General features: G+C 37.3%; 2 protein-coding genes across 2 annotated transcripts in view; one reads left to right on the top strand and one right to left on the bottom strand.

The window, feature by feature from the left end:
• Positions 1 to 18,389, bottom strand: part of LOC100931196 (bifunctional epoxide hydrolase 2) — a 102,106-nt gene extending 83,717 nt beyond the window's left edge. The window contains exon 1 of the mRNA XM_031951460.1: positions 18,153 to 18,389. Coding sequence (XP_031807320.1) covers positions 18,153 to 18,220 — 68 coding nt within the window. The 5' untranslated portion in view covers positions 18,221 to 18,389. The remainder of the gene's footprint in view (positions 1 to 18,152) is intronic.
• CHRNA2 (cholinergic receptor nicotinic alpha 2 subunit) overlaps positions 18,208 to 24,434 on the top strand; it is a 39,247-nt gene continuing 33,020 nt past the window's right edge. Inside the window, exon 1 of the mRNA XM_031951461.1 lies at positions 18,208 to 18,291. The gene's annotated coding sequence lies outside the window, so the exon portion shown is untranslated. The remainder of the gene's footprint in view (positions 18,292 to 24,434) is intronic.

The following is a 24,434-nucleotide window of genomic DNA, read 5'->3' as shown; positions in this document are numbered from 1 at the left end:
ATAATTGGGCAAAATATTTTCTAATGATTGTTTTAATTTTTTCTTTTTAGTGATGATTTCATCCTTTTCATTTTTGATACTGGATATTTGGTTTTCTTCTTTCTTTTAAAAAAAATTTAACCAATATTATTGTGTTATTTTTTTTTTCATGAAACTAACTCCTAGATTTATTTATTAGCTCAGTAATTTTTTTAAACTTTCAATCTTCTTAATCTCATCTTTGATTTTCAGAATTTCCAAATTGGTGTTCAATTGGGGATTTTTATCAAGTTTTTTAGTTGTCTACCCAATTCATTGGTCTGTTTTTTTTTTCCTTCCATTTTGTGGTTGTAAGAATTTAGAAAAGTATATATTCCCCTAAATACTGATTTGGCTATATCCCATATATTTTGTATGTTATTTCATTATTGTCATTTTCTTTAATGAAATTATTGATTGTTTCTATGATTTTATTTGACCCACTTGTTCCTTCTGATTAAATTATTTTCTTTCCAAATAATTTTAATCTGTTTTTCCTCTCTCTTTTGTTGAACGTATTTTTGTCCACAATATTATCTGAAAAGAATACATTTAATATTTTTGCCTTTTTACATTTGATTTTGAAGGGTTTATTATGACCTATTAGAGTCTACTTTTGTATAGATATTCCCATTCAGTTTTCTTCAAAAGTCTGTCATGTCTAAATTTCCTAATATTCTATTTATCTCCTTTCTTTCTTGTTTATTTTTAGTGGATTTATCAAGTTCTATGAGGGGAAAGTTGAGGTACTCTCAATTTTTGAAAATATTATTCAGGATCATAATTTTTGCTTGATCTTTTGTCATTGTTTTCACTATCACAAGAGCAAAAGTTCTAAAGCTTCTAATTAATCATACTTATTATGAATGAATCTTTTAAATATATTCATTTTTATCTTTCAGTCATGAAGACATTTGGGGTTTTATTGGCAGAGACAGTGGAGTGGTTCATTTTTTCTTTCTCCAGCTCATTTTACAGTTGAAAAATCTGAGGCAAACAGTTAAATGATTTGCCTAGGTCACATAGCTAGTAAATTTCTGGGCTCAAATTTGAACTCAAGTCTTCTTGACTCCAGGCTCAGCTCTCTATCTATTTCAGCAACTAGTTGACTCATAATTATGAAAATAGGTGGTCCAAGTATTTAAGTATTTACTTGCAAAATAGCTATGTAGACTGCACACAAAATAGTAAGAAAGTATTTACATTTTATAGAGAATACTTCAAGGCAGCATTATATTAAAAACTAAATGTTAGCTGCATAAATATAGTTTGTGCTATTCAAAATACTGTTAAGAATGTAGGGATATGACCGTATTTAGAAATATACTTATGTAAAGGTTAATGTGTCAGAAAAAACTAGGGCATGACAGCTTAGAATTTGTGCTAAACAAATTAATTTTCTATTCAGACTGTTATATTTGCCATTTGAGTAACTACTCACACTGACTGAGTACTTTTGATCATTTACCAATTTTATCTATGGTGAACAAACATGCAAACTAGCCCCAAATTAATAATGTCATAGACAGAAGCATATAATGGGAACTGAAAATAAAACCCTAGGAAGAATTAACTATGCCTTAGCTGGAGAAACAAAACTGAAGTTGACATTTAGTTTTGACCATGAGGTTCAAGATTTCTTGTGGCCATTCAGGTTCCTTCTCTGCACTTAGGCTTTCTGCTTGCTGCACCTCGAAATGTTGTTGTTCATTTGTTTCAGTTGTGTTCCACTCTGTGAGATTCTATTTGGAGTTTTCTTGGTAGAGATACTGAGGTAGTTTGTCATTTTCTTTTCCAGCTCATTTTGCAGATGAGGAAACTGAGGCAAAAAGAGCAAAGTGACTTGCCAGGGTCACATAGCTAATAAGTGCCTGAGGCCATATCCAACACTATCTCCAGCAATACATAGCTTCCCTTTGTCCTGAAATGGATAGGCAGAATTCATGAAAAGGATATTTCAAAATATCCTTTGTGATATTTTGAAACAAACACATATAAACAAAAATTACTTGCCTCAAACAATTTGGAAAATAACTGCATCTGAAATAGAATTTCTTACTGCTGATTGATCTTATTGCTATTTTCCATAGTTCAAATGAAGCAGCAGCAGAGGCTTTTGTTAGGTTAAGTTTTATGAGTTTGCTCCTACAGAGTGGCTTGTTCCTACAATAAAACCTAAGATACCAAATTGTATAAAACTATTTAATAACAATGGACAATAACAATAATTATAAAAAAGGAAAACAAGAATTAACAGTACAGTATAATGGTGAATGGTTCTTTTCAACAGAGAGGTGATAAAGGTCAATTCCCATGGTCATGATGAAGAGTGTCATGTACACCCAGAGAAAGAATTGTGGGGACTAAGGGTGGATCACAACATAGTATTTCAACCTTTTTTATTGTTGTTTGCTTTTTGTTTTTTTTTTTCTTCTTTTTTCCCCTTTTTGATCAGATTTTTCTTGTGCAGCATGATAATTGTGGAAATATGTATAGAAAAATTGCACATGTTTAACATATTGGATTACTTGCCATCTAGAGGAGAGGCTTGGGAGAAGGAAAAGAAAAAAAATTTGGAACACAAAGTTTTGCCAGGAATACTATTGTTCTATAGCAATGTTGAGCAGGATGATTTCAGGAAAGCCTGTAAAAACTTACATGGGATGCTGAGTAAAACGAGCAGAATCAGGAGAACATTGTACATAGTGCAATATTCTCTTCTAAAATATAATGTCCTCTGGGAGCAAGTTTCTTAGGGGGCTTCTGGGAGCAGCCTTCATTTCAGTTCAATATAATAATCACCTCAAATGTGGCCAGGAGTTAAAGTCCAAATCCTTTATTGTCTCCATCCTTGTCTTTCCTTGGGCCCGGTTAGCTTTCTTAGAGGCCTATCTCGATCCTTGGTTCCGAGAGCTCTTGCTGCTAGTCCTCCACCTCTGCCAGCTTCAGCCTCTCTTCCTCTGAATCTCCAGCCAGCACAAAGGTAGAATATGGAATAAATTGGACTCTGCTTCCGAGAGTGGGCTTATGGGCTTTTGTGTATGGCCTTGAGACCTTCTTGCTTATATGCTCCACACTGAGTATACTCCAATCATTACATCACTAGGAAACCATTATTTGTTGTAGGATTAAATCAATGCTAAATTAGATTTAACCATTGTCTCCTCAATTCCACTCAGTACCTTGTTTCAAGTTCTGGCCCATAACATCTCCTTGTAGAATCAGATCAATCATACTGAACCGGGGATCCTCAAACTTTTTAAATAGGGGACCAATTCATTGTCCCTCAGGCTGTTGGAGGGCCGGACTATGGTAAAAACAAAAACTTTGTTTTGTGGGCCTTTAAATAAAGAAACTTAATAACCCTGGGTGAGGGGGATAAACATCCTCAGCTGCTGCATCTGGCCTGCAGGCTGTAATTTGAGAACCCCTGAACTGAACTATGCTAAATTGGATAACTATTGTCTCTATCAATTCCACTGTCTTAGTACCTTGTAAGAATCATAACAATATAGTAATAGCAACATTGTAAAATAGCAACTATGATAAACTTAGCTTTTTCCAGCAATACAGTGATCCAATTCCCAAAGACTTATTATGGAAATTGCCAATCATATCCAGAGAAAGAACTATGGAGAGTGAATGCAAATTGAAGCATATAATTTTCTCCTCCCCCCCCCTTACTTATAATTACTTATTGTTCTGATTTTTCATTCACAGCATGGCTAATATGGAAACATGTTTAGCATGATTGTACATATATAACTTATGTCAGATTACATGCTATCTTGGGAAGGGATAGGAAAGGGAGAAAGAAAAATTTGTAATTCAAAATCTTACAAAAAATGAATTTTGAAAACTATTTTTACATGTAATTGGAAAAATTAGAATTAAATGAAAAAAATGAATGAGAAGGAGTTTGAAAATTAGGGGTCTGAGAAGGATGAAGTCTTGAAATAGACTTAAATTGTGAAAAATGTTTAGGACTGTGTGCTAGGGTTGTGTGTCAAAGGCTAGGCACAATATGGCATGATGCATAAAGTACTAGACTTGGTGTCAGGGATAGCTGAATACTTATCCTGTCTTTGACACTTAGTATCTTTTCTTCTATGGGCAACTTGTTTAACTTCTCTGATACTCAATTTCTTCAGTTGCAAAATAGAGATAACTCCTGTATAACCAAACTCCAAGAAGTTGCAACTTTCATAGTTTCACAATGTAATATATGTAAAGGATGATATATGTGAAGCATATTAAGGTCAGCAGTTATTCATGCTAGATGAATGGATGTCAACCCTTCCTGAAAAAAACTTAGAGCAGTGGTTCTCAAATTTTTGTTCTCATAATTTTTATACTATTAAAAATTACAGAGGATCTGTCCAAAACCTTTTTGTTCATCTGGGTTATCTTTATAGATATTTACCATATTAGAAATAAAAACTAATTTTGAATTTATAGACTCTCTGAAAGAGACCCCCAGGATTCTCTGGACCATATTTTGAGAACCACTGATTTAGAGAACTCCCTTCTAAGCTAGGGGGCTATAGAAAATAGATGCATTAGCAATGAAGAGATTTGGGGATTCTCTAAGGTTTTTTGGAAAGGAGATGTTAAGAATCCTAAGCAACTGACCACTCTTCTGATTGATCATTTAGTCAAGCAACAAACACGTGCTACTATATCAAAATACTAGGTGCTGGAGATAAACAAACTTTCCATCTTTATAATTCTTAGATGAATGTGTTTCCACAAAATTCATCATATTTTTGTCTATAAATGTTGAATCAGAACAGAAAATAAAACCCAGGTAATTGGCATTAGAAACAGATTTCAGGAGCCAACCTTTGCCCTTTGCTGATAAAATGGAAACAATCTTTTTTTAAACTCCATGTTGCCTGTTTCTCTGGAATTTTGAGGACAATGAGATATCTCCTAATGACTTTTGTCTCCAAGTGATAATAAACACTAGACTATCCCTGTCCTGTTGCTCAATACTTTCAGACCCAGACTCACTGGTTTGCTTCCTCTGTTAGTCCACTGAGACCTACATATAAGAACCTAACTCTTGAGGAATATTACTGTTTGACTCACTGATGGCTCTGCTCATTATGAGAGAGGTATACACAGTTAGTGTCTTCTTGATCAATCAAAAAATATTTATTAAGGATCTACTGTGTGCTACACTTTGTGTTTACTGTGGGGATACAAAAAAAGGCAAAAGACAGTCCCTTGTCCTCAAGGACAGTCTAATGCTTCTTAGAAATAGCTAGGTAACACTGAACAGAGCCTTGGACCTGGAGTCAGGAAGATCTGAATTCCAATCCTGCTTCAAACCCTAAGCTGGACAAGTCACTCAAAACTTTGTTTGCCTCATTTGTTTGAAATATAAAATGGGAATAATAACAGCTCCTATTTCAAAGATTGTTGTGAGCACTAAGATAATGATAATATTTATAAAGCATTTAACCCTAACATATAAGACATGCTACAATAAATATTATATCCCTTTCCCACCCACTCTTCCTTTCTGGCCAGTAGTATTTACATCTATGTCAATCATCAGAAGTGGGTTGAAGTCATCTTGTTTGATAAGTTTTAGAGATTCTTTGTCACATTTTATCCTCACAAGATCTTTCTATTGTTATCAGATGGATAAGTGGCTGCTATAGTGCCTATTCAATAGGAAGTCACCATTTACACACTTGCACACACATGTATACATGCACGCAATTCGCATATTCTTTCTTCTAGCTTCTGAATAAGCTAGAAAGGCCAGTGAATGGAGCAACTGGGCCTGGAATCCAAAAGATTTGACTTCAAATCTAGCCTCAAACATTTACTGGCTGGGTGACCATGGGCAAGTTATTTAACTTCTGTCTGCCTCAGTTTCCTCATCTGTTAAAGTGGGATAATAATAGCACATGCTTCATAGGGTAATGCTAAGCATAACATGAGATAATATTTGCTAAGCATTTACAAACTTTAATCTGCTATATAAATGCCAATTGTTGTTGTTGTTGTTGTTGTTGTTGTTATTATGACCTCTTGCTTGATGGTACCTGTAAATGAATCTACATCACCATTTCTTAGAGGACGATTAGATGCCACTTCTTGGGAATGTAAAACTTCCTCCACCACTAAAATTCCATGTCTGCTTTTTAGCCTCGTGTTCCATGATCATAAAGACAAAGGTCATAGTATAATCAATCAAGAAGTGGAGAAGATGTCAGGGGCCGTATATTCCAACCCTTTCATTTTACAGATGAAGAAGTCAAGATCCAGGATAGATAAGTGACTTGTCCAAGCTAATAATGAGTAGCTAGAAGGTGCAATGGATAGAGCACTGGCCCTGAAGTCAGGAGGACCTGAGTCAACTTAATACTAGCTGTTTGATCCTGGACAAGTCACTTAACCCCAATTGCCTCAAAAAAAAAAACAAACAAACAAACAAACAAAGGTAGGGCCTTGAGCCAAGTCCTCTAATTCCATGGCCAATGCTCTTCTCACCGTGACACCTTGTTGGCCTCCTCTTACCCTTTTTCCTCAGTCTCATTATTTGACTCCATAAACTTCTCTCATAGGTGAGTGTCCTCTGAATCTTCATTTTTTTTCCTTTCCATAGAAGCCCTTCCTCCAAAGCTCCTTTGCTACATGTGAAGTAGAACTCTAGACCCACATAAGAGTCTACTTTATTTTTTTTCCTTTTTTTTTAATTTAATACCCTTTTATTTGCAGGTTATATGTATGGGTAACTTTACAGCATTAACAATTGCCAAACCTCTTGTTCCAATTTTTCACCTTTTACCCCCCTCCCCCTCTCCCAGATGGCAGGATGACCAGTAGATGTTAAATATATTAAAATATAAATTAGATACACAATAAGTATACATGACCAAACCGTTATTTTGCTGTACAAAAAGAATCAGACTCTGAAATATTGTACAATTAGCTTGTGAAGGAAATCAAAAATGCAGGTGGGCATAAATATAGGGATTGGGAATTCAATGTAATAGTTTTTAGTCATCACCAGAGAAAGAACTCTGGTTTCTCTGGGCGTAGCTGGTTCAGTTCATTACTGCTCCATTGGAAATGATTTGGTTGATCTCATTGCTAAGGATGGCCAGGTCCATCAGAAGTGGTCATCATATAGTATTGTTGTTGAAGTATATAATGATCTCCTGGTCCTGCTCGTTTCACTCAGCATCAGTTTGTGTAAGTCTCTCCAGGCCTTTCTGAAATCATCCTGTTGGTCATTTCTTACAGATCAATAATATTCCATAATATTCATATACCACAATTTATTCAGCCATTCTCCAACTGATGGGCATCCACTTAGTTTCCAGTTTCTAGCCACTACAAAAAGGGCTGCCACAAACATTCGTGCACATACAGGTCCCTTTCCCTTCTTTATGATCTCTTTGGGATATAAGCCCAGTAGTAACACTGCTGGATCAAAGGGTATGCACAGTTTGATAACTTTTTGAGCATAGTTCCTAACTACTCTCCAGAATGGTTGGATTCGTTCACAACTCCACCAATAATGCATCAATGTCTCAGTTTTCCCACATCCCCTCCAACAATCATCATTATTTTTTCCTGTCATCTTAGCCAATCTGACAGGTGTGTAGTGGTAAGATTCTACTTTAAAGGGAATGTACTCCATTCCCAATTGTCCCAAAGATATTCAATTTTTTGTTTCTTGTTAGCACATGACAACAATAACGATTGGCTTTTTTTTTATTAAAGCTTTTTTATTTTTAAAACATATGTATAGGTAATTTGCAATGTTCACCTTCACAAAACCTTGTGTTCCAAAATTTTTTCCTTCCCTTCCTCCCAACTCCTCCTCTAGACAGCAAATAATCCAATATATGTTAAACATGTGCAGTTCTTCTATATATATTTCCACAATTGTCATGGTACACAAGAAAATGTGATTGGCATTTTATAGTGCTTAAGTATGCATAATGCTTTATATACATTACTTCATGAGTTTCAAAATGATCCTGGTTTTTTGGCCATGGGTATTATCTCAATAAACTAGGAAAGGATACCCACAATCACCAGCAATAATTCCTTACTTATATAAATCTGCTTTGGGTTAGGCTCAAGATTCAATTTTACTTATTTATAACAGCTTTTTTTTTATGGTAGCAAAGAATTGGAAATTCAGGAAGTACCCATCAATTAGGGAATGGCTGAACATTGTTTTATATGAAAGTAATAGAATATTATTGTTCTATAAGAAATGATGAGCAGATAGATTTCAGGAAAACCTGGAAAGATTGACGTAAAGTAAAATGAGCAGAAGCAGGAGAACACGGGTTGTTGTTTGTCTTTCTTGAATAGAACCATGACATCAGGGAAGTGATGACATGACATGCAAGTGAATTGGATTGCAGTGAGAGAAGACTGAACAAAGTCATCAGCCTCACTTTCTCACTCTCACTCCCTAGGTCCAGTGGTAAAATAAAGATCAGAATGATTTTAGATGGCACTTGATGTTGTAGGAAACCTTGGCCTTTTCTTAAGTCTTTCCCAGCAATCGGTATGTCTTAGGCAATACCCATTCAATGATTAAGGCTAGATAAAAATGAGACAAAGAATGCCTTTTTTACATAGTGAAGAAAAAATCTGGCTAAAACAAAAACAATTGCTATTTATAATAATCTATAACTATGAATAATTTATAATAACTAATTTATAGCTGTAGGACAAATCTCATAAAGTTCTTGCAATATTAAATAGTAATATATGTGAAAGCAATCTACAAATTGTAACAGAAGTATTGCATGAAGAAGAATTGTGAATGACTTGGCTATCCTCAGCAATACAGTGATCAGAGATAATTCCAAAGGACTTACGATGATGCTATCTACCTCCAGAGAAAGAATTGATGGAATCTGAATGCAGATCAAACATACTATTTTTCACTTTTTGTGGATGTTTTTTTTTTTTGGTTTGTGTTTTTTTTCACAACATGATCACTATGTAAGTACATTTTGCATGATTGCATGTGTACAACCTATATCAAATTGCTTCTCAGGGAGGAAAAAGAATTTGAAATGCAAAATGTCAAAAATTAATGTTAAAAATTATTTTTAATGTAATTGGGGAAAACAATAAAATATTATTTTAAAATATATTCAACTTCCCTTTCTACCCCCCCCCCATCCAAATAACACAGATATACCTTGTCCTTTTATCAGTATAGAAAACAAACTCTCCTTATCTATTTAGCTCAACACCTTTTCCATAATATATACATTATAAAGATGCCTGGGGAATATGGGGGTTACCCAAACAGTAAGCACCAGACAAGGCTTAAACTAGACTATAAAATCTGTTCTCTATCTACCACTTCAGATTGCTTCCCATCACTCGATAGAAGCTCGTAATTCCTAATCCTACTTCAATATTAAAATCCCCATATGCTTAGGAAATGTTTCTCTTGACCTAAAGATGAAAAGGCATAGTAAATAGGTGGTATTCCTATGTAGGCATGACATATCTTTCTTTGTTTTTTTAGGAGCATAGATTTATTTTTAGATGCTTTTCTTATTTCATTTTAATAATACCCTTTTATTTTTCTAAATATCCACAAAGAGTTTTCAACATTCACCTTTGCAAAATCTTGCATTCCAAATTTTTCTCCCTTTCCTAGATAGCAAGTAATCCAATGTAAGTTAAACATGTGCAATTCTTCTAAACATATTTCCCATATTCAGGTATGGCATCTTTTTCATATCAAGTGCCAAGCACCACAGTGATTCTCATCTGCCTTGGGAGTCCTTGACCTTCCCAGTAGGTACTGATCCCTCCAATCCCATATACAAGCATTAAAATAGTCTTTACTCCTAACTCACTTCCAAAACCCACAATCAGTTACCCAATGACTATTTACCAAGCCTTCCTACTATCAGGGATTTCCTTCCATCTCACTATAATGTATAATCAGAATTGGTGTCTGTATATTCCCTTTTCCAAGTTTCCTTGCTCATTATTCCAAAAATACCAACCTTAGGCCCAGAACTATTTCCCAGTGTTCCCCAGATTTGCCTGCTTTTCTTGAAACCTTTGGGGATACACCTGTTTTTCCTTTTTCTTTCTCATTGCCCACAGGGTCTCAAGCTCATTAATATTTCATAAAGATTACAGAACAGCAAGGGAGATGGAAGTTAGGGAAGTAGGGAAGCTTTTTTACTCACGTAAACATCTCTTTCAATCTTCACCTTAGATCTATGTCTTTATTTTCTTCCCCTATCTCTCCTGATTCTCTTTCCACTTTTTAACATGTACAGTCCTTGTTTCTACAAGCAAGCCATTTATTCAGTCCACTCAAAGAATATCTTATCTACTTCAAAAAGGAGGCTCCACCTTGCCAACCACTCTGTTGAGGCTTGTCATAAATGGGAATCCTCCCATTACTGTTTATCAAGCTCTTATAATTTGACAAACAAAATTTTTATGTTATCGTGAATGAATGAATGAATGAATGAATGAATAAAAAAAGTTTTTAAGTATTAGCTATGGGTCAAGCACTGTACTAGTGACACACATTACAAAATTAAGACAATCTGTGATCTCAAGGAGTTGATATTCTAATTGGGGGAGATATTCACATACAGCAAGGCTTAGCATTAGGACAGATGGTCCTATGGTCTCTATGGTGTATTTAAATAATAAGAATCAATTGTCCTTCATATTATCAAAACAAATGCAGCTGGTGATCTCCAGTTCATAGAAGCTGTATGAATGCTGTCTCTAAACTAGGCTCCTTAAGGGGGCCATCTCTTGCCACTGGAAGAGTAAGTCAGGGTAGAATCTAGGCAGAAGGTAGACTGGACATTGGGGGATGTTCTCCTTTGGGTCTTAATAGAGACCTATAATGGGTGGAGTTGATGCCTCCAATTAAGGCCAATAGGGTTTACCTTTATCATTTTAGCAGTTAATAAAAGTGGAAAATAATTAAACCAAGGATAGGTTCCACACCTTCCAAGTTGTAGAGCACTAGGCTGGGAATCGGAAAAATTCATCTTCCTAAATTTAAATATGGCTTCGAATACTTACTAGCTGTGTGACTCTGAGCAAGTCAATAAACCTTGCCTGCCCCAGTACCTCATCTGTAAGATGAGCTGGAGAAGGAAGTAGCAAAACACTACAATGTCTTGCCAAGAGAACCCCATTTATGGTCACAAAGAGTTGGACATGTCTGAAGCAACTGGACAGCAACAAAAATTATAACTTAGTTTATACTTCCTGATCTTCTCTATAAAACAATCATGGGTGTATGACAGATTTTGTTTTGTTTTGTTTTGTTTTAAATTTATTTTTTTTAATTATAACTTTTTATTGACAGAACCCATGCCTGGGTAATTTTTTTTACAACATTATCCCTTGCATTCACTTCTGTTCCAACTTTTACCCTCCCTCCCTTCACCCCCTCCCCCAGATGGCAAGCAGTCCTATACATATTGAATATGTCACAGTTTATCCTAGATACAATATATGTGTGCAGAACCAAACAATTCTCTTGTTGCACAGGAAGAATTGGATTCAGAAGGTAAAAAATAACCTGGGAAGAAAAACAAAAATGCAAACAGTTTACATTCATTTCCCAGTGTTCTTTCTTTGGGTGTAGCTGCTTCTGTATGACAGATGTTTTGCTGATTCAGCCTGTAATAGTCTTCTAAACTATCTTTTGGGGGGGGGGGGGGGTTAGCAAGAAGTATATCTGGAACCTGTTAATCCAGTGTGGCAAGTGGGTGCAAATCAGCAACTTGGTTATGGCATAATCCTAGATAAATGTTTAGGGAATGGGAGATGACATATCCTGTTCATGATTACATGTATAAGTATTACATGTACAGTATATAGGACTTTAATCCCTGACTCCTAGGCAGTTCTTCTATGTATTCCCCTTTGCTATTTTTCACTAATGTAGACTTATTAAAGATTTCATGATTTCTTCCATATGATTGATGTCAAAGTGGGTAATAAGTCTCTATCTTCTGGATTCATACTTTCCTCTTTTTTTTTTTTAATGAGGAAGTTTGTCCATCTTCAATCATTTATAAATTCTCTTATCTCCATGATTTCAGAAAGATGATCACATCAAATGTGTCTGACATATACAATATTCTCTATCCCCTAGATATCTCTTAGATCCCCTAAAGGGAAGTACATTTTCTCAACTCTCCTACTGGATCAAACTTGGTTATTGTAAATATACAATATTTAGTTTTAGGGTTTTTTTTTTCAATCTTGCCATTTTCATTGCGGTAATTATTGTATCTTTTATTTTTTCTGATTTTGCTTATTTTATGCTACATAAATTCACATAGTTTTTCCTGTGCATTCATCACATTCATTATTAATACCTATGTATCATAATTTGGGTAGTCATTCCCTCATTAATGGGCATTTAATTTTGCTACCACAAAAAGTAAAATTATTAATCTGACGGTGATAAAATAATCAAAACCAGAAAAAATATACACAATTACTGCCACAATGAAACAATTTAGAATTTTGCAAATAAAGTGACAAAAATATACATACTTTTTGACCCAGGAATGCAATTACTGGGTTATACACCAAGGAGACCATTGATAAGAAGAAAATTTCCATATATACCAAAATATTTATAGCAAAACTTTTTATGAAAGCAAAGATTTGAATAAGTTTAAGTAATGGCTTAACAAATTGTGATACCTAAATATAATAGAATATTTTTGTGCTGTGAGAAATGATGAATATGATGAAAATGTAGAAGCAAGAAAAGATTAACCTGAAATAATGCAGAGTGAACTAAGCAGAATTAAGAAAACAATGTTCATAATGACTATAATGATATTAATAGGAAAAAATTATGAATAATAAAGTGAATATTCAAAATTATAAAGAATATATGCATTGGCTTAAAAGAATTCATGTTTACCCTAGGTTTTTACAAAGACAGGAGGTCCACACATAATTTCAGTCTTTTTTCAATGTAGTAATCAATTGTGCTGATTTTTTTCCCCTCTTTTTTTTTAAAGCAATTTTTTTTTTTTGGCATGGAATGGCTACTTGGGAGGGGGAAGTGGGAGATGTAGTGGGAGAAATGAAGATAATGTAGAAAATAAAAGACATCAATAAAAACCTTATTACCAGGTAGTTCCTATGTATCCAATAACTGGTTTAAGCCAGTTTCATTTCACGAGCAGAACCAAGAGATCATTATATACATCAACAACAATACTGTATGAAGATGTATTCTGATGGAAGTGGATTTATTTGACAAAGAGACTTACTGGAAAATGAATGTAAACTGTTTGCATTTTTGTTTTTCTTCTCGGGTTATTTTTACCTTATGAATCCAATTCTCTCTGTGCAACAAGAAAACTGTTTAGATCTGCACACATACATTGTATCTAGGATATACTACGACATATTCAACATATATAGGACTGCTTGCCATCTAGGGGAGGGGGTGGAGGGCGGGAGGGAAAAATCGGAACAGAATTGAGTGCAAGGGATAATGTTGTAAAAAAAATTACCCTGGCATGGGTTCTGTCAATAAAAAGTTACTATAATTTTTTTAAAAAGCCAGTTTCATTTCAGAAAGATCTGCAAGGCACTCTTAATCATAATCCCATCAGCAAAGTCTCTGATCACAATGTACTTGAAATCAATAAGGAAGGAAGAAGCCTCAGTTCAGCCACTCATTGATGAATTGACCTAAGTTCCCTCTCTCACTTGTCCCTATGAATGTGCCCAGTAATAGCAATCAGGTACAGGGATGAGACCCAGAGTTCTGGGCTCTTGACCAACATGCATCCCACCACTCACCCACATCACTGAGTATTCTTGCTGTGGACTGAAGGATCAGAAAACCACACATTTGTGTGTATGTGAGTAATAAACTGCCTGATTTGTGATCCTTCAGAGCTTGTTTCCTTTGACATGACTGACCCATCATAACCTCACAGGGACACAATAATATATATGTAGCACCATTATGGGGCAGCTAGATAGTTCAATGAATACAACACCAGGCCCAGAGTCAGAAAGACTTGTATTCTGAGTTCATATCTGACCTCAGACACTTACTAGGTGTGTAACCTTATAGTAGAGTGATTCCTGTAGAGAAACTGAACAAGACAGAGATTAGAGAACAATTTAATAGTTTATTAAATGGAGAAATTTTCTGGGACCAAATGATTCATGTTTGGTCCCAGGGCTGAACGAGACTTATCATCTCAAAGAATCCAGCCTTGAGTATCAGACAGTAAGATTTTTTATAGGATAACAAAAACAATGGCATAATGGGGGAGGTACCTGGAGGGGAATAACCAAATGGGGGGAGGCATCTAGGATGGCACAATGCAGGGAGGTACTGGAGAGGTTACTGATATTCTAATGATGTCTAAAAGGATAGACCTTTATCCTGTCAAACATTAAGAAGGAATGATTATAGCCTAAAGATATAAAATCTTTATCTCATCAAACATTGAGGGGGAAAGGTTATAACCTGAGGCAGAGAAACTAAATAGGACAATTGGGAAACTATGTCAGGACATTAAAAGGGAAATGTGTCACAACATTCTGGGCAAGTCACATAACCTTGTTTGCCTCAGTTTCCTCATCCATCAAATAAGCTAGACAAAGAAATGATGCACTCCAGTATCTTTACCAAGAAAATCCCCAGTGGGGTCACTAAGGGTTGGGACTTGATTGAAATGACTGAACAACAACAAAGCATCCTTTTGAGAACAACTTTCCCAACTCTCATTCAAACTTGTAGTTTGGGAATTCCAGAGTGAGCTGCTTATTTCCCATCCCCTTGCAGTCTTAGAGTTACTTTGAGGGGGGTTGAGAGTTCTTATACTTCTGAACACCATTGTGCTTTGTATAGATAACCAACCAGGGAAAACTCATTAGCTGTTACAAAAAGGATTTAAAGAAGTATAACAAAGAAATTGTATTAAACAGCCCCCCCAAATAGAAGTGTACCAAGACACATGTGTAGAGAACTTATGTAATCAAAGTTGTTCTTTAATCTTAGCCCTGGCAATATTGTTATTGCTTCATGAAGACCTCATGAAGTTCTCCTTTGGTAAAGCTGTAATGGGCTGAGGTTTGAGTTGATGCACTGAGGTCCCAAGTACGTGAGGCTAAATAGTAATTGGGCTATACTCTATTAATATACATGATTGGATAAAGAATGGTCCCTGCCCACTCTCCGTGCAAGTCCTGATGTGTTGTATAGGAAATGACGATTTTGGTGGGTGGAGGCAGAGAGGGAGAAAGGAAGAGAAGCTGGGAGAGATTGGGCCTGGGTTCGAGACTCCGAGCTGCTGGTTGTGTGGCTGCTGGTCGAGCTAGCTTCTTGACTCAGCTGCACACATTGCTATCACCGATTCTCTTCCACCTCCGATCCTTCTTCACTGAGAATAAAGACTGACGGTTTTCCCCTAACCTGAATTCCTGACTCCTGCTGATTTAAAAATACTCGATCTTCACATAAAGCTCTTGGTTGGCAGGACACAAATTGCTCTGCTCTCGTAGACCGAGTTATTCTTCTGAGTCAGGCTGATGTTACTCTGCTGCTAAAGAGGGGGGTTGCCCTCTCTCCCTCTTTCTGCTTATGTGCTGGCTAAGAGGACTATGCCAGCCGTCATCTAACTTCGGGATTCATTTCTTACTGGATTCAACTGCTACTGGATTATACTCTTTGACACTTTGTCATCTCTCTAGACTTAATATCCACAAGGTTGCTGCTAGATCTTCCCTAAACTCCTAAGCTAACATGACCAATTCCACTGGATTCTGCTACCAATTCTGATCACTAGTGAGAATTCACCAAGAAAATTTCCCAAATGTCCACCTCAGAATACTCATTTTCCTAATATCAGGAAAAATAAAGACAAGAAGAAATAGAGTTGCCATGTGCTCACAAACACATGGTAGCTTGGTGAAAGTGTGTGATCAGCTGTCCCTTTTCCACCCAGCAGCTCAAAGGAGTCCTCCTCAATTGAAGTCACCAAGAGTGACTGGTGGAACATGCTTTTGTAAGAACACTCAAGTTTCAGCTCAGGTACCTCCTGGGCAATTAATCCTTCCATCTCCATAGCCCATTAAAAGACTTTTTTGTCATTACATAACATCCATTTATGACCAGAAATAGGCTCATCAAAGATTACATGTTACTGAATTTGAAGTAGGTAAATATCTGTGCATGTTCTAAGAATTGAAACCAAATAAGGGACTATCTGCACACGTTTCAAGGACTCACCTCTACCCATAAGTCTTTCTATTATATACATAGATATATACAAAATAAATGGGTGGGGGTACAAACAGCTTGGAAAATCAGAAAAAGATCCATATAGGAGGTAAAACTTGTGCTCATCTTTGAAGGAGAAGTAGGAGTTCTAAGAGATGGAAATGAAGAAATAATAGATATAATTAAGTTGCGGTTGGATTTAAGGAAAAAGGTAATGAATCAGCTTTGGATATGTTGAATTTGAAATGGCTGGATATCTAATTCAAACTGTCTAGTAGGCAAATAGTAATGTACAAGTAGTTTTCAGGAGATAGGTCAGCAATGGAAAGGTGAATCTGAGACTCATTATCATGGAAATAATAATCATATCCAAGGTAGTTGATGAGATCACCAAGTAATTGTAGAGTGAAAAGAGGTTAGTACTTTGGGGTATACACATGGTTGTAAATCACAGGTAATGATTTAGAGCAGGGGGCCTTTTTAACTTTTTAAATAGGGGGCCAGTTCACTGTCCCTCAAACTGTTGGAGGGCCAGACTATAGTAAAAACAAAAATTTTGTTTTGTGGGCCTTTAAATAAAGAAACTTCATAGCCCTGGGTGAGGGGGATAAACGTCCTCAGCTGCTGCATCTGGCCCACAGGCCATAGTTTGAGGACCCCTGATAGAGAATGAAACACAAGTTTTTAGTCAGATAGGAGAAGAGAGTCATTGGTTCAAGTCCTACCTTAGACACAAATTGTGTGACGCCTGGGCAAGTCACTTAGCATATCTTATTAACTCCAGTGGCTTCCTCTTACCTCTAGTGTCAAGTGTAAACAAATTTTTCTGCCTAGCATTTAAGGATCTTCACAATCTGGCCCTTTCCATACCCTCCAATCATCTTATACATTGCTCCCTTCCATCTATCCAACCTTCCAGCCATACTGCTACTTGTTATGCCATCTACTGTCTCCATACTTCTTCATTCATAGTTGCCCATGCCTGGAATGGTTTTCTTCTGCCCATCTTTTTCCCATCTTATTCTATGGGTATCAAGTTTTCTTCAAGACTTGGCATAAGAGCGATCTTTTTCGGGGGTCTTTCCTGGTCCACTCAGTTCCTGAAGCCTTCCCATCCAAGGTTACTCTTTGCTTTCTATATAATTATATACTGACATCTTTCTTCCATTAGAATGTAAACTCCTTGAATGTAATGACTGTTTTACTTTTGTTTTTGTTCCCTTATCACTTAGCACTGTATCTAACATATAGTAGCTGTTTAATAAATCTTTGTTATTTAATTGCTCGGTTGATTGTTTCTAGATGTTTCAAATCCTGGCTATAGCTAACACATAATAAATGGCAGCATTTGTGAAAAGGAGGGAGCACAGCCTATTAAATCCCAAAGTGCTAGGTTCTTCTTTCTTAGGGAAATCTATTATCAGCTGAATTGGAAGCAACTCTGCCCTCCCTTTCCACTTGCTAACTGGTTCCCACAGACCCAATAGCCACAGTGGCTCCTCCTCCTCTTCTCTATCCTGGGATGCTAGAGGGAGGAAAGGAAGAGAAAGAAAAAGAGAGAAAGATGAATAAAGCAAATGCATGGGTTAGGGGACATCTTCTAGTGAGGACAGCCAGCTTTTCATTCTAACTGCTGGAAGTAGAAGAATAAATATCTGTAACATCTGGAAAGAAGCTTCCCATGAGTTCTGCAGTCCCTGGGCAGTCACAGGAAAATTAATCTCCTTGCAAAACTTCACTAGCCATTCTGGATGCTGAGCCAACAACCCAGAGGAAAAAAAAAAAAACAGCACAAAACGATTTGACTATTTCTAGTGTTCTTCCTACCTTGCGTCTTTCCATACCCATGCCCCTGTTCTCTCACCATTTGATGCTTTGGGGGAAGGAGAGATCTTCCAACAAACATCTTCTTCCTTGAAGAACTTTCAGCATCAGCCTAGAAGGCTCCCGCCAGACAGCTCATTGATAATCTCTGAGTGACCAGCTCTCTTTGATATCCCCAGGTAAGAATGACACTCAGCCTAGGTCCCCTTTCCTTTTGGAAAGAGATGGGTCTGCTATCAGTAGGATACTCACAGTTCTCCAGCTTCCGGCTGCTGAGGAGAAAATATGTCAACTGGGGTTTGGTATCAGAGGGATAGCAGCTGTGCTCTGGCCTCTAGCTAGATAGGAGATAGGGATGTTGTGGGGAAAGATATAAGCCAGCTTCGTGCTGTCTGCTTCTAGCAAAATGTCAGAATGTTTGTATGATGCTACTTTTCTTATGACCAAACTGTACTATTCACCTTCAGGGACTGCATTTCCCCTTCACTGTATTTGTCTTTTAATTAATGTTTTCCATTGCACTTTAATGAAAACAAATAGATGTTGGCTAATTAATTGAACATGATTGGTGCATAGATGCACCTTCTGTTCTAAGGGGATCTTAGAGATCCAATACCCATATTTTACAGATGAGGAAACTGATGAGACCCTACAAAATAAAGTAATATGCTCCAGGTTACATAGCTAAGAACCAAAAGAGACAGAATTTGAACCCAGGACCTCTCACTCTGGATGTGGTATTCTTTCCTTGATACCACACTCTTTCTTCTTTGTCTCCAAGATGTCAATTGAACAAAATAAGATGGAAAAGTAAGGCTCCTTTTTTCTCCAACAGAGGGGGATTGCCTTTGGTTTCTATAAGCAGACTGGAAACTGGGAAAGAATTAGGTTAAATCATGCTCTGAGGGAGGATGATATTATTGCCTTGTCCTTCACTTTAAGCAGGCTTCTTGGGAGAAATGGAATTAGAGGGCAGTGTTAAATCAGAGTAGAATGTGGCTCAGCAACACAGTGGGAAGGAAGGAAGGAAGGAGGGAAGGAAGGAAGGAAGGAAGGAAGGAAGGAAGGAAGAGGAAGGAAGGAAGGAAGGAAGGAAGGAAGGAAGGAGGGGAAGGAAGGAAGGAAGGAAGGAAGGAAGGAAGGAAGGAAGGAAGGAAGGAAGGAGGAAAAGGAAGGAAGGAGGGAAGGAAGGAAGAAAGGAAGGAAGGAGGGAAGGAAGGAAGGAAGGAAGGAAGGAAGGAAGGAAGGAAGGAAGGAAGGGGGAGGGAAGGAAGGAAGGAAGGTGGGAGGGAAAAGGAAGGGAGGGAAGGAAAAAATGTGTAGGGAGGGAGAAAAGTGGGAGAGAGGAAGAAAAGTGGGAAGGAGGGAAAGAGGGAGAGAGGAAGGAAGGAAGAAAGGAAAGGAAAAAAGGAAGGGAGGAAGGAGAGGAAGAAAGGAATGAAGGAAGGGAGAAAGGAATGGAGGAAAGAAGGGAGGGTGTGTTTATTAAGGACCTACTATGTGCTATCCATTATGATAAGCACTTTACAAATATTTCATTTGATCCTCAAAACAACCCTGGGAGATAGGTGTTATTATCTCCATTTAACAGTTGAGGAAAATGGGTTAGACAAAAGTCAACTGACTTGCCTGGGGCCTCACAATTGTTAGCTGTTTGAGACCATATTTGAACTTAGGTCTTCCTAACATTTGTAGCTAGTATTTCTATATATCCTACCATGTACCAGGCACTGTGCTAAATGCTTTACAGATATTATCTCTCTCGATGCTCACAACAACCCTAAGAGCAAGATGTTAATAATTATTATGCTCCATCTCTAGTGAAGTTCAGTTTAGAACCAGAGGACCTGAGTTCAATTCCAAGTACTGTTACTTTACTCTCTTGGGCCTGTTTTTTTAAGACGGGGGTGAGAAGCATAGAGAAGGTGGATTGAACTAGGTGATCCCTGAGGTTCCTTTTAATTCTAAATCTGTGATCCTATGAAGAAGTAAAGATTGTATATTGCATTATAGGCCAGTGTGGGAGAATACAAAATGGCTAGAACTAAAAAAAAGTAGAAATCAAGAGGAAAATAATTTGACTAGAATAAAACTAGGATACCAGAGTAATGGACTAAGGGGTAAGGGTAGGATGGAGATCACTGAAACTCAAGTATGGAAGGTGATGTTTGAAAAACACACTCACACTCAGTAAGGACCTTACTTTGATCATATAAAGTGTTATGTGTACTCACATTCATATTCCTCATCCAGTTTATTTAGTTTTATTTTTGGACTAGATGAAAGAGGAGATTCTTTTGCTCAATTGCTACCTAACCTTAATCACTGAACGGCTGCAGCCTCAGTCAAACTGAGACCTGTTGAAAACCTTAGCTTAAAAAGGCCAACATCCCCCATTGCATCCAAGGTCATCTCCAGTCAGCTTGATCTATATCTGATCACTGCATCACAGATGGCTCTGGAGGGGGAAATGAGGTAGGTGACCTTGCACAGCCCTCCCTTACTTAAATCCAATTCACTTGCCTGTCATGGCATGGGATATCATCTCCTTAATGTCATGATCCTTTTGAAAATGAAGCACAAACAGTAGCAACAGCATAGTACTCATCCATACATGTGCAGAAAATGGCCAGTCAAGATTCTCTCTTTGCAGGATCAAAGGAAAGTGTTCTTTTTCTTCTCATATTTTTTGCTAAATGCAAGAAATGAAAAGGGCAACTTTAATTACTGCCAAAGATCTGGAACAATTTCCACTTTGGGTTTCCAGTTATAATTTAATGAATTTGCCCTTACAGGTTAATCATTTGAGACGGGAAAGGGAGAAGATTTGACTAACACATCCTATATGTGCATCAGCTTCCTCTTTTGTAAAAATAAGAGGTTGGATGGGGTGATTTCTAAAGTTCCTTTGAATTCTGTTCAAATATTCTGGGAGTCCACAATTTTCAGACTGAGATTACTCTTGTGTGAACAAAAGTTTGGTTCCTTATTAACCCTCTTGAAGTACCTGGACTTTTTACCTTTGCTGGTTCTCCTTGGAGTATAATTTAACTTATTTGGTTGTTAGTCCTCATCTCACCTCAACCCAGAAATGGAAGGGAACCAACCCCCCCCCCCCCCCCAGGACAAGCTCAACCCCATCTTCAACATACAGAAATGGAAGGGAACCAACATTCTAATCTAGCTGCCATAGCAGCTGGTCTTGGAATCAGAAAGCTTGGGAGGAAGTTCCCAGGTTTACGATTAACTCTGTTAATTGAGGAGTAGCTGTGAGCCAGTTATTTCCTCAGCATCATAATCTTGAGGGTGAAGTTGAGGATGAAGGGAAGAAGTGAGATAAATGAATTGAAGTTACATGATCAGTTGTGACAGGCTATAAGTCTAGAATTCTATAAATTTAGTTTCCTCTGTATGATATTTGAGGATGAAAGATCTTAGATCTAGAGCTGAAAGAGACCTTAAAGATCACATAGAACAAACCCTACATTTTATAGATGAGGAAACAGGCATGAGAGATTAAATGATTTGCCCAATGTTAAACAAATAGTAGAGCTGAGAGGCTGAACTCAGATTACCACCTTGGTACAAGTGTAACTTTCTGTGAACCTTTCCAGCCAATCATAGATTAGGAGTTAGAAGGGGCCCTAGAGGTCATCTAATCCAGCCCCCTCATTTTATAGATAAGTAAATTGACATCCGGGGAGGCAAAGCCTTTTACCCAAGGGTATACAGGTGTAAGATGCAGAATTAAGATTGGAATCCAGGTCCTAGAAGTAAAACTTCATCATACAGGAGGATACATTCGCTGCTCACTTACAGCTTCAGTCAACGTGGTAGGGGATCCTGGAACGTCTTTCCTTCAAGGTAGCTAAAGGAACAGGTCACTAACCCCTTTTTCAAGGAGAAAATAAGAGAGGGGAGGAGAGGAAAGAGGAGACAGGAGAGAAGAGGAGTGGGTAGGAGAGAAGGGAGAAAGAGGAGTGAAAAGGATTAGTGAGAAAGGGAGGGGAGAGGAGAATAAAGGAGAGGAGAGAAAAATGGAGGAAAGGAGAGGAAAAGAGAAGGGAGAAGAGAGGAAGAGAGAAAATAAGAGGAGGGGAGGAGAGAGAAGAAAGGAAGAGAGAGAACAGAAGAGGAAAAGAGCAGGGGAAGGGAGTAGAGAGGAAAGGAGAGGAAAGAAAGGGGAGCAGAAGAGAGAAGGAAAGGGGAGGAGAGAAGAGGGGAAAGGTTTAGAGAGAAAGGGAGAGAAGAGGAAAGGGGATGGCAGGGGAGGAGAAAGAAGAGAATGAGAAGGAAGCAGTAGAGAAAGAAGGGAATGGGGGTGATGAAGAGAGAGGAGAGAGCTTCCAATTCTGAGAACTTTCAGGCAATCCATCAACAATCTATTCATCCATCTGCTCATTGATTCATCAATGCATTCTAGGCACTGTATTCTGGGGAGACAAAGACAAAATACACTTGTCATTGCTTTCAAGGTCTTTCATTAACTAATATCAGCAAGTTTTCCTTGAACAGCTATTAAATGCTATTCTAAACATGCAAAGGCACTATTCCTGTCCTCTAGAAGCTTACAGTCTAGTTAGGTAGAAGGGATCTCTTCCCAAGAAAAGATGTTTTATGGGAGGACACCAAAAAAAAATGATGCTGTCCAGGTTTAGGGCTATATTGGTCAAAAGCCTAATGGAATAGGAAAGATTTCAATTGGGTCTTGAAGGATGAATAGCCATCAGGATAATAGCAAAGGAGGACATTTCAGCATGGGACGAATGATATAAGCAAAGTCTTGAAGGAAGGAATGTGTACAAAACTTGTAACAAAAAAACTAAAATCTAACCTATTCTGTTGATGTATCTAATGCTATTCCAAGAATTCTCTGAGGGAAAAAAAGTCATTCTCTCATTTTCCTTGGTGTTCTATTCAGCATCTCCAGTTTGGTGTGGTGAAAAGAGAGATGAATATGGAGTTAGTGAACCTGGGCTAAGGTTGCACCTCCAGTTATTACTTGGGTGATCCTTGGCAGGGTTAGTTGATCTCTTTTGGTCCTTCTAGTGCTAAACCTCTGGTCCTATAATAACCTACTCTGTCTCAAACCTGTTCAATTAAAGACTTGTTCCTTAAACAAAATGTGGGAAAAATAAAGATTTCATAGAGAGCTAGAGAAAGACCAACCTCCTTATTTGCAAGTTAAGGAAACTGAGGCTGAGACTCACCCAATATAATGTTACTGATAGTCAATGCAAGAGGCAGGATTTGAATTCAGGTCCCCTACCTCCATGTATACATCATAATATTTGCTTGTATTTTGCCTACCTGGTTGCCTACAGACAAGTGATCTGAGAGACTGATTTTGCAAGTCATTTTCTTCCTCATTTGAATTTCCTTGCCCTAAGAAAAAACAGATGAAAAATATGTTGACTTTCCACAAGTGTATATCAATGTTGTGGTCAAAGCCTTTAGGCTAAACAGTCATCCTGCAGATTTCAGTTAAACCACTAAGCAGGAACTTGAGGGCCTGGTCTTAGGATATAAGCTAGTTGCAAAAGATCTCCATCCATTCCACCATTATTTGAAGTTTTACCATTAAGTTTATTGCTCTGAGTCAAGTTTTGTCCTTGCCATTCACTCCTCTTTGAAAAGACAAATAATGACACATTGGGTCACTTACACTTTGCTATGAATTAAGAGAGCCTTGACAGCCCTCCTCTGAAGTAGGGAGAAGGAAAGCAGTGAAAGACTGTGGAAACAGTAGAGAGGAATGTTAGACAGACTACATCTCCTTAGTTTTAGAATTAGAAGGAACTTGAGAAACCATTTTGGCTGACTCTCTAATTTCACAGATATGCTGAGACCAAGAGAGATTAAATGATTTGTTCACCCATCTACTAAGTATCTGAATGGAGGGTGGGGTGGTTAAATTCAGTTTCTCTTGACTCCAGGCCTTGTGTTCTGACCATTATTGCACACTTACCTGTCTCTATTTTAATCCCAGCTCTAAGTGTCAGAAAAATTAATCATTCAATTCCATTTTGAGATATATGATTCCAGAAGGTGTAGTCTGAGAAGACAGGGACAGAAAAGGAATGAGAGAGATGGGAGAGACAGAAAGGGATTTCACAAAATCTTCTATTTTTCATATATTCATTCTTTGAATCATGTTGCTTATTCCCTTGAATTCAAGTATAGGAGTTTGGGTTTCCTTACTCCAATTAATGTAATTATGGAAGGCTAAGAAATCTAGATTGCCATGATCAAAAATGCAAATTAACTATAGACAAGTCCTTAATTAAATTAGAAGGAATAAAGGGGAAATAAGGGAAGGGAA

This window comes from Sarcophilus harrisii, chromosome 2 (genome assembly GCF_902635505.1).
Source record: "Sarcophilus harrisii chromosome 2, mSarHar1.11, whole genome shotgun sequence".
NCBI classification, from domain to species: domain Eukaryota; kingdom Metazoa; phylum Chordata; class Mammalia; order Dasyuromorphia; family Dasyuridae; genus Sarcophilus; species Sarcophilus harrisii.
Note: the sequence above shows the minus strand (reverse complement) of the source record. Positions and strands in the feature narration are given on the sequence as shown.